At 50.0% G+C, this 10,331-nt stretch overlaps 1 protein-coding gene across 1 annotated transcript; it reads right to left on the bottom strand.

Moving 5' to 3' along the window:
• Positions 1-1,885: 1,885 nt before the first annotated feature.
• LOC119317810 (inactive TPR repeat-containing thioredoxin TTL3-like) lies at positions 1,886-5,996 on the bottom strand. Its single transcript, XM_037592307.1, has 6 exons — positions 4,969-5,996; positions 3,805-4,000; positions 3,510-3,682; positions 3,039-3,375; positions 2,796-2,947; positions 1,886-2,248 (listed from the first exon to the last, which is right to left on the bottom strand). Exons 1-5 carry the CDS (start codon positions 5,859-5,861, stop codon positions 2,825-2,827), a joined length of 1,722 nt encoding a protein of 573 aa, XP_037448204.1. The 5' UTR covers positions 5,862-5,996; the 3' UTR covers positions 1,886-2,248; positions 2,796-2,824.
• Positions 5,997-10,331: the final 4,335 nt, after the last annotated feature.

Below are 10,331 nucleotides of genomic sequence, written 5' to 3'. Positions count from 1 at the left end.
GCGGCTAGGGTTGTTGCGCCGCCGCCGGCCAGGCCAAGCCGTCGCCGCCCCCGCCGGCTAGCTTCCCTCCTCAGCTCCTCCCGCCCCTCAGTCCACCCCGGCCCTCAGCCCCGTCCCTCAAAGTTCGATGCCGACGCTCACGGTGAGCCCTCCTTTCTGCATCTCTTTGTTTTTCTTCATGCTTGAATAATGCTATAATATGTCGACATTTCATCAAACAAATTCTGTCTAAGGGCAGTACAAACATTTCAACACACAACAGTTTCTAGAATCTCAAACTACAATCTCTGAAAAGAACTCGACAACAGATTCTGGGAGAATTTTCGAGAACCTTGATTCTGTAGAATCTTGCCTGAAAAGAACTGGCCCCTATGGGTTTGGGGGTTGGGAAGATGGAATTTGCGCATGCTGACAAGATGGCTCGGCAGTACCAATATCTGCTATCTAATGTGCCTAATCAGAGTGTGATTCCAATTTTGGGAAACTTCCGACCAGTTTTGGGAAGCTTCTAGAAGACCGGGGTTTTCTTTTTCTGGTTTTCTGAACGCCTTTTATTCCTTTTTCTTTTCTTTACCTTTTTATTTTTATTTCTCAGTTTCTTTTCCCCTTTTTTAAAAAAATGCATGAAGCTTTTCAAATTTGAATACATCTTTCAAATTCATGAACTTTTCTTCGTGAACTTCTTTGCTGTTTTGAGAACATTTTTACTTAAAATTGAGATTTTTTTTCAATTTTCCATCAAATACACGAATGTTTTTCAAATATGCAAACATTTTTTTCCGAATTTGTGAACTTTTTTCCTCACAGTCGTTAACTTTTTCAAAATTCACAAAACATTAAAAGTTTTTTTAAATCCGTGAACTTTTTTGTCAAAAGCATGAACTTTTTTATATCCACGAAGTATTTTTTAACTCGTGAACAATTTTCAAATCCACGAATTTTTTTGAATCCCGCAAACTTTTTTTCTGAACATGTAAACTTTTTCGGGTTTGCTGACTTTTTTCAACTCCACAAACTCTTTTTGGACTCGTAACTTTTTCGAGTTCGTGAACTTCTTTTAAGACCTGATTTTTTTTTAGATTCGTGAACAGTTTTTGTGAATTCCTTTTTTTTGAATAATCACAATTTCTCAGAAAGGTCGACGGTCATTGGTGGACCGGTCAACCGCGACCAGCGAACCAGAAAGATCGAAGCTGTTCCGATCGAGCCCTCGGAGGCAGTCTCCTTCTCCGAGACCCAACTCGATGCGTGGCAACGCTGGCAGAGTTCGTCCTTTGCAGCTGCCGGCCAACCCCATCCTCTCGAGGCCACGCGCCGGCACGACCTCACCCGCGACGGCCAACGAGCTGATGACACGCACGTCGCACCGGGCGGCGAATCAGTCGTCCACGAGGCACTCCGGCCTTCTCGAGCACTTCCCTCTTGAGTCTTGACGAAGGCCGGATGGTACCAAAATTCTCCCGTGTAACTGAAGGAATTTCGGTGACCGACATTGTACGGCGTGGCCGGCGCCGGCTTGCCGTGATGGGTGACCATCGTGAACCGGACATGGGCGCTGTTCCAGTGGCTGACGTGCTCGGTGGCGAGCTTGAGGGCGAGAGAGATACAATGTGCAGAGTGTCAGGCATAGCTCGGAAGCATCTTGGGGGAAACAAGCCATGATCCATAAGCTCAGATATGCACAGCAGTAAAGCGATTTTAGTCAAATTGGGTAATCAAAGGTTTTTATTTTAAATCATCAGCTGATAACCGTACAGAGAATTTGAACTCCAGCAGACCACGAGACACTAGCGCACACCATGACTAGAATACAGCCTGTGATCACATAGAACAAAGCTGTCTGTTCTAATTTCAGCAAAAGGGAGCCTTGCCCAAACCAAACGTATAGCCAAACACATTCAGACATTCTGCTTAGGATGAACATCCATTTCAGTGTACAGTTGTTCCGTACGTTCTGTTTCAGAGGCAAGCTTCAGAAGCCCTGGGCGCCACCACCGGCACCCCACACTCATACAAATTCACTAACTACACATCACAACAATGGAGCGAGCAGTATTATGTACAGTTCCATCACTTCATCCTCTTCCTGTAGTTTGCTGTATGTTTAAATTAACAACAAGGCAAAAAAAGGCACACAGGTTTTAACTTAAACAAGCTGCGCGACGGCGCGTGCGGAGTCGCTTTGTTCATGCCCTCTCTTCAGAACTTCGGTGCTGATTTCTCCGGTAGCCGACAGAAACAAACGAACCTGCGGAGAAGAATAGGTTAGTGCTACGACGACTAGCATGCCGATGCTTTGCTTTGTTCTAAAGAATATGTAAGCGCGGGCGAGGAATCTGCCCTGGTTTTCAAACCGCCTTTGGTTTCTTTTCATCTGCGCGTGGTCATCTGATGATGCCCTAACACCTACCGAATAACCAACTACGATTAAGAAAGATAAAGGTGCTGAACTAACTGAAGTATGTTTCTTATGGCCGACATTTGGATGATTGGTGTTGAAGGAGTAATAGAACTTATAGAAGAGACCTTGATGCTACCAGTATTAGTATGCAACGTATCTTAGAACAGTATCTATTCAGTATACAAACAGTAAGCATCAAGCAAGTCTGTTCAACATTCTGTGCAGGGTCTGAATTTTGTAAGACAAATTCCGTCAACTTGAAAGAGCAGCCCTTCCTTTTGCTGTAAAAATACAGCGTTCGGTTCCTAACCCACGCTTTCATTAGGACTATGGTGAAGTCCACCGACTGGCAGTTGAAGCATGAATAGTCTGAGGAGTAGCTGAGAGCAATTACCTGACGTCGATGCTGAGACATACCCCCCATCAATTCCTCTGGCTCTTGACCTTGGCCTCAACCTCAGCGAGAGCCTTCTTCACGTCCTCGTTCTCGGGGAGCTCTTGGATCAGCACCTGGTAGTCTCTCAACGACGCCTCCCACCTCTCCAGCTGAACGAGCATACACACAAAAATTCAACAAATCTGACGAAAAACGAGCTCGATCGCGCAATGCAGCAGAAAGCATGTGAAGACGGAAGACCTTGACGTTGCAGTCGGCTCGCCGGAGGCGGGCCTTGCTGTAGCCGGGCCGCACGGCGAGCGCGCCGCTGCAGTCCTCGACGGCCTTCTCGTGCCGGCCAAGCTTGGCGTGGCACGCGGCGCGGTTGCAGAGCAGCACGGCGCAGCCGGCCTCGCCCTTGTCCAGGCCCTCGCCGTAGGCCGCGCACGCCTCGGCGAACCTGGACGCCTTGAAGAGGTCGTTGCCGCGCTGCCGCGCCGTCGCCACCGCCTTGGCCCGCCGGTGCACGCTCGCAGCCTCCCGGCTGCCCGGGTCCAGCTCGCACGCCGCCTGCGCCGTCGCCACCGCCTCCTCCAACCTTCACGAGTTTGTTTGCGTACATCAGAACAGAAGACCAAGACGTGCATTTCGCCAAGCAGTGCCATGCATGCCACTCGGGAGGAAAACAAGTTTTGCGGTGAAAAATGTTCACGGGGTCACAAGCAAACAGACCTTCCGGCGGCCATGTCGACCAGGGCTCGGACCATGAGGACGTAGGCGTGGGCGGTGGTGCCGAAGAACTTGGTGGACTCGTCGGCGCCGAACCTGGGCGCGCCGCGGAGCGCCGAGTCCGCCTCGTCGTGCCGCTGCAGCTTCAGCAGCGCCTCCGCTTGCAGCGCCATCACCTGTCGGATAGGTCAAGTTCGTACGTCGTGTCAGCCACTAACGCACGTACGTCATGTTGGTCGCGCAACGTTGACGCCACTACAGGAGGCGATGGCGTGCTCGTTTGGCACTGGGTACTGACCTGTGGGGAGCAGTCGGCGCCGTCGGAGACGGCGGCCTGGGATTCCTGCAGCACCGTGATCCAGTCCCTGACCTTGCGCGCGTCGCCGCACTTGGCGATGCGGCCCTTCACCGACTGCGCGCGGGAAACGTCCGCGCTTACAGAGTCCATGGGCGACTGCTTCAGGTAGTTTATGGCCTTGTCTGGTTCTCCTAATCTGACAACGAACACGTAACCATTTATTAGTGAGTATATAATCGATCATCTCATCATTGATAAATAAACGTCTTACATAGTACATCACAATTCTTGGTCCGTTTAATAGTTCACCGTGCGAGTAACTGAGAATTGACATGGATTATTATGGAACTCTTGGTAGATGTAGCATGGTAGAGTGCAGTGCAGACAAATGAAATGAAGGTGGACTTATTCTGTATCATCTTGCAAGGTTTTAACTAGAAGTATACCAATCATTGTCTTGAAAAAGATGGTAAGAAGGCTTGTTGAGCAAGTGATTAGCCACTGAAAGCGCCAATCATGGATGAAAGTTCACAAAGTCCCAGAGTGATTTGAGGAGGGAGGTTTTGCGTATGCTAGACCTGATAAATAAACCAGCCAGTAACCGAATGTTGATAGCATAGATTAAGCAGCACATGTAGACTGCGGATCAAGGAATCCAGGCCCTAATTATCAAAAAGGGCTATTCCATTTCTTCCGGGGAACGTTAGTCGTTTCCTATAGCAATAATAATCCAGCTACGCCGATGATATGTGTATGCAAAGCAGCCACGCCATTATCTAATTCCCCAACCTGTTCGTTAAGGAATTAACTAGCATTTGGTTGCTAGCTAGCCACCGTCGAGCACACGTAGTGGCTCTCCACGAAACGCCACTAGGTGTAGGTGAGTTCAATTCAAGTTGCAAAATTATTATCTATCATATCACTGCACGTTTACACATAAATTTCCTTGATTATCAGTTCAGTCAATTGGCCACCACGGTGAAATTTCTGTAGAAACTACTCGCGTGATCGATCAAGTCACCATTTGATGACAGTTATGGCAAATTACGGGAGATAATTAGCAGCTGAGAACGGCCGCGCATTTTGCATTGAATTGCATTGCGTCAATAAACCAATCGGATTAGGGGTGGCGATCAATGCGTGCGCCCGAACGAACGTACGTACCTGAGATACAGCCCGCCGAGCCGGTGGTGCGCGCGGCCGTAGGAGGGGTCGATCCGGACGGCCTCCTTGCAGTCGGCGACGGCCTCGACGAGGCGGCCGAGCGCGGCCAGCGCGGCGGCCTTGTTGCTCCAGTACGCCGGCCGCGTCGGGTCCATGATGATGGCCTGGTCGTAGAGCGCCACCGCCTCCGCGTAGTGCCCCTCCCGGTACTCCTCGTTGCCCATCTCCTTGAGCTTCTCCGGGTCCGTCCGGTGCGACAGCGCCCGGCACAGCTGCTCGCCCGGCTTGCCCACGATGTTCCCCATGCCGGAGAAGGCGTACCCGTTGCTCCCTGGCCCCGCCTTGGCCCGATCGCTCGCGGCCGCCGCCGCCGCCTTGGTGCTGCGATCCAGCGAGCTGCGGGCGGACGCGCCGGCGTTCAGGTTGCCCAGGTTGCGGTGCATCATCATGTTGCCGGAGGTGGCGCGCATCATCTGCGTCGTGCCCTTCACCCTCTGGTGGTCCTGGATCATCTTGTCGAGCTCCGCGGCCATGCCGGTGTACTCCACGGCGGGCGACGCCGCCGCCGCCTTCGCCCCGCCGTTCATCGCCCTGGTCGGCTTGCTCTTGTCGCCCGACGGACGCTGCGCCTGGGCCTGGGCCGCCGCCGCGCCGTTGATCTGCGGCTGCAAAGGCATTACCTTGGGGCGGGGCACGAGGGAGGAATCGTCGCGGACGCCGGCCTTCCGCTGCGCCGGGTTCGGCGGCGCGGCATCGCTGTCGGCGGCGGCGGCCTGCGGGGACCCGTTGATCCGGGAGAGGGAGGACATGGAGGCGGAGCGGCGGCGGCGGAACATGCCGCTGTAAATGCCGAACATGGCGCAGCCGGACGGCGCGCGCCGCGACTCCGTCATGGCGACGGCGAAGTTCGCGGTCGCTCGGCGGTTGGGTCTGCGCGTCGTGCGCGCGGGGAAGGAAGGGTGAGGATCGAGCCAGGGAAGGGCAGGAGGAGAGGGATGGCCGTTGGCTCCTGCGCGCAGTCTTGGTCGGCAGCGAACGCGAACTTTGGGCAGGAATGTGGGGAGCATGGGGAATTTAAATGGGAAATATTACACGAATCCCCTTGTCTTTTTCGGGGTTCATCTCGTGGGCCCTTCTGGTGTAAGTTCTGTTTCTTTCCTTTTTCTCCTCCAACTCACACGTACTACACCTGTTTCATATAAGCATTTCTTCTTGTTGATTAACAATGGAAAATAGTGAAGAGAAAGAGAGGTAGAGGATTGACCCCTTTGGTGAAGAGTTTGCTCCTGCACACACAAGAGGTTGTCATTTATTTATTTACTTTGCGAAAAGAGAATGTTATATGAGTTAGTTGCACTGGTATATAACAAAAAAAATATGGAAGGGAACGAATGAAACATGGAGGCAGGTGCACCCTTTTTTAAAGTAGTGATTTAAAAAATGTCAAAGCAATCATGAAATTTGTTGGCAACAATCTTCATAAAACGTTACTCTTGCGTAAATTTTTGGGGGACGAAATGAAATTCATTGTACTGTTGGTGAAAAAAAAGACAAAATCAACACTATTAGAGCTAATACTCACTCTATATTGTCCTGGACAATTTGTTTTTATGCTCAGATTTTCTATGGAGAATTTTTGTTGTCAATTTTTTTATGAGTAGGCCAACATGTCAAATTTGTTCTGAAAAAGTTCCCAAGATTGTTAACTCTTTCCTGAACTACTAAAAAGTATCCCAGAAATAGTTTATGGGGTTCATCTACAACTAGTTGTATCCTGGTATTTTCCAAAAGAAGATATTGACTATAGTGTGGAAGGCACAAGACGAGGCAATCTTTGCTACTCTTTTTTTGAACCATCGACAAGCCTACAAACCTCAGCAATGCACACACAACGATAAGAGTTCGGGGACTTGATGAACCGAAGACTTTAACACCCAACTCACTATACTTGACACTAGGGATGCAAGCGGCAAACTAGTTTAGTTCTGGCCGGAAGATTGACACTAACTAGAGCTGGATTTGTACTAGGTTGTAGCCATCAAACCCGTCCGCTCTGCATCCCTACTCGACATCCATCATCAGAGAGGTGACCTTTGAAACCGCCGCTTCAACTTTCACAACCGGCCCCAAGGACAAGCACCTACCTAGCCGAAGATGCAACGAGAAAGACAACATAAGCCATTGTCGTCTAAAAGAAGACATGACCTCCAAGACGATGCTCCCAAGAGGGAAGTAACTTCGCTGACGCTCGCCCCAGCCAAGGTCAAAATTAGTGTTTTCACCTGAAGAGGTCGAGATCCAAATGACGTAGGAGGTGAATGGGCTCCATGGTGATGCCTCCAAGGAGGTCGCCCTCATCGTTAGTGTCTGAAGTGGGTGCTAGGCTTTCACTTGGAGCTCAACAACGAGATGCCATAGTGAAGGATCAAAGATGTGCTAAACATTGACAATAGGTTGGGAAAAATAGGTGACTACCAAATTTAGTATTTTCTTAGTTGATTTTAGAGGTTAGTGCGGAAATATAAGATTTCTATGAATGCAACTAGGTGATAGACCATATATGATGTGTTATAGTAAACTATCAAACTATACAAGGCGGACGAGCAACCAAGTAATTACACAACGTAAAGCTAGGGTAAGAGACAACCGAAAGCTGATGTAGACGAATATCTAATCCAAAGTTCATACTCTTGTGGAGTGCTAATCTCTGCTGTTGGGGAGGATGCCCCCATAAAACCGAATGTCTCACCTAGGTCTTTGAGAACTTTGGTGAACATATACCCCGGTTCCCTCTCATTAGGAATAACTCTTCAGATCCAAACCCTCAACATGAACATGGGGCACAACCCCACAACTTGGAAGCTCCCAAGTGAAACAAACTCACCCAAGGTTTCCACAAACCAAAGATTAACAAATTACCCAAGGAACCTAGGGGATTCAAGGTTGGTTTATTGAATTGCAAATCTAGGTATCCTCTTTCTTTTCCTCTCAAGATGTAGGCTTTTGGTTGGCTAAAGTGGGAATGTGAGCTTGGAGGTGATCAGCAATAGGGGCGGAGAGATATTTTGACGACCTACCCTCGACGGGAGGCCTTATATGAAAAATGATTGTTGTTGCTTTTTTTCCGGTGATTTTGTAATCTCTGAACAAGCCGGAGGTTCTGGACTCATGATCTGGCAAGGCCGCACAACCCTCGTGGCCTAGGTCGTCCACCGCTAGCTGGCGAGAGAAGGCACCAAAGTGCACCACCAAAGCCGACGCCTCCCACGCAAGGAGGCATGCCAGCGATCTCATCTTGCGGCCGTTTGCCTTGACCTCCTTGCACTAGCACGTCGAAATATTCGCCACTGCTAATCGCAACTCCCCAACTATGATGCTAGCACTCCGCACCATCACCAGAGCGCGCCACGACGAGTGCATCGCACGCGCACCACAAGAAGAAAGAACGTGTCATTGCCGTGTCCTTGGAGGTAGTGCAGGCTTTTCTGCCTGCTTGCTCAGGTGCGGCATGGTGCGTAGGAGGGGAGTGAAGGTGGCGGCTAGGGTTGCAGTCGCCACCCGAGTCACCCGCGGGAACGACTCAGGGGCATGCGGCGAGTTTTTTCTCCCCTGGCCGTGAGTTTTGACTCGCAACCTTCTCGACTTGCCGTACAAAATTAAGCGCGTATAAAATAATATTTTTTCTCCATTATAAGTTGAGAACATGTGCTCCTTCTATCAAATTCACGTAATCTCCTTCCCTCAACATAATTGTGGAGTATCACTTTGTCTCTTGAATTTTACACTTTTTTTAACGCACAAGCATCATACATACGCGCATACACTCGTGACCCTGGACTTGAACCCTGATGTGCTGGGAATATTTCTGTCCCTCTAACTATCACAATCACAAGTTGGTTCGCTTGAATTTCACATGTTGTTTCGTTAATATACTTCATGATACTATAGATATGTGGTAACAAGTTCTAGTGTGTGCGCTGGTCAGCCTAATCCTAGTTCACCTGAAGATCCGGGAAAAACGGAGCCGGAGAATCTTCTAAACCTCGGCCAGCTCCTTTCAGGAGGTATTGGAAGCCATCGTCAAGGATTTTAGAGCGTGGAAAGCCGCCGGCTGCTTCAACCACCCTAGTTTCGCCGAGGCTGTTGCTAACGCATGCCGTTGAGTTGTTTTGTTCGTGGCTTTTCAATTAGTCATCCTTTCCGAAACGCATGCGCAAGCGCGTGCCCTCGGCGCATTTGAGCTGTGAACGGATGTAACCTGCTCGTCTCTTAACTTTGTTGGTTAGGTTAGGTGGACAGTGGTATCCCCAGTCCACCAGGGTTCAAATCCTGATACTCGCACTATTTCTGGATTTATTTCAGGATTTCCGGCGATGCGCTTTCAGTGAGAGGAGACGTTTCCGTCGACGACGAGACGCCTACGGTGACTTCGTAAATCTCAAGATGATATGCCGGCTCAGTCTCTCGGATAGGGATAGAGTCTACGTGTGTGCATTCATAGAGACGAATGTATGCGCGTGTATATGAGCGCTTGTGTCTGTACTGATGCTAAAAAAAACTTTGTTGGTAGACGTGTCGCCATGGTCGGGTCGGTCTCTTCGCGGGAACTGCTGGGTTAGGTCGAGCGTCTTTGTTTTATTCGACGCGCTGTTGGTGTTCTCCTCCTGTTCCGTACTGATTTTTTTGCTTCCTGCGTAGGCCAAAGCGCACACACGCGCAATCGCGAAGCTCCTTTCTTTTTAATAATATAAATAATAATAATAATTTGGTAGAAGAACGGAAGTGGTAGCAGGAAACTGGACAGATTCGGGAGGACACGCGTGGGTTTTGTCCCCCGCAATAGTGGTGCGAGAATAAAGGCCTTGCGTTGCGTGTGCATGGGACATGCACACCGGCGGTACAGGTTAGGCGCGAGCGGCAGGCGACCATTTGACCGGTCCACAGGAGGATCATCGTCATTCCTGGCATGGACCACGACTACATCGACGGATGGCCTCTCCTGGAGACGCTATAGTGGTTTCTGCTTACATGCATTATTGATTCTCCCGTGTACATGAATGACAAAGAGGCCAAGAGGCTTTCGCAGTGCTGTTCGTCCCATGTTGTCTGACCGCTGAATTATGAGGCTGTAGCCAATTATTCTCTGTGGAATGTGGCCGATTGTTTTGTTTTTTTAAAGAGATGGTTGCGTTTCCTCCGTTGTGCACGGCCAATTTATTTTCTGTGGAATGCAACCCCACTTGCCGCAACTTGGCTGCAGCTGCCCACGGGTTGGGCAAACAACGGCGCGCAAACAGAAACAGGCCTGCGACTACGAGCGTTGACCTCTGGGCCGGACGTGTCTGGGTGACGGAAAACCCGGC

This window comes from Triticum dicoccoides, chromosome 6A (genome assembly GCF_002162155.2).
Source record: "Triticum dicoccoides isolate Atlit2015 ecotype Zavitan chromosome 6A, WEW_v2.0, whole genome shotgun sequence".
NCBI classification, from domain to species: Eukaryota; Viridiplantae; Streptophyta; class Magnoliopsida; order Poales; family Poaceae; genus Triticum; species Triticum dicoccoides.
The sequence above is the reverse complement of the archived record's forward strand: the minus strand, read 5'-3'. Positions and strand labels throughout refer to the sequence as shown.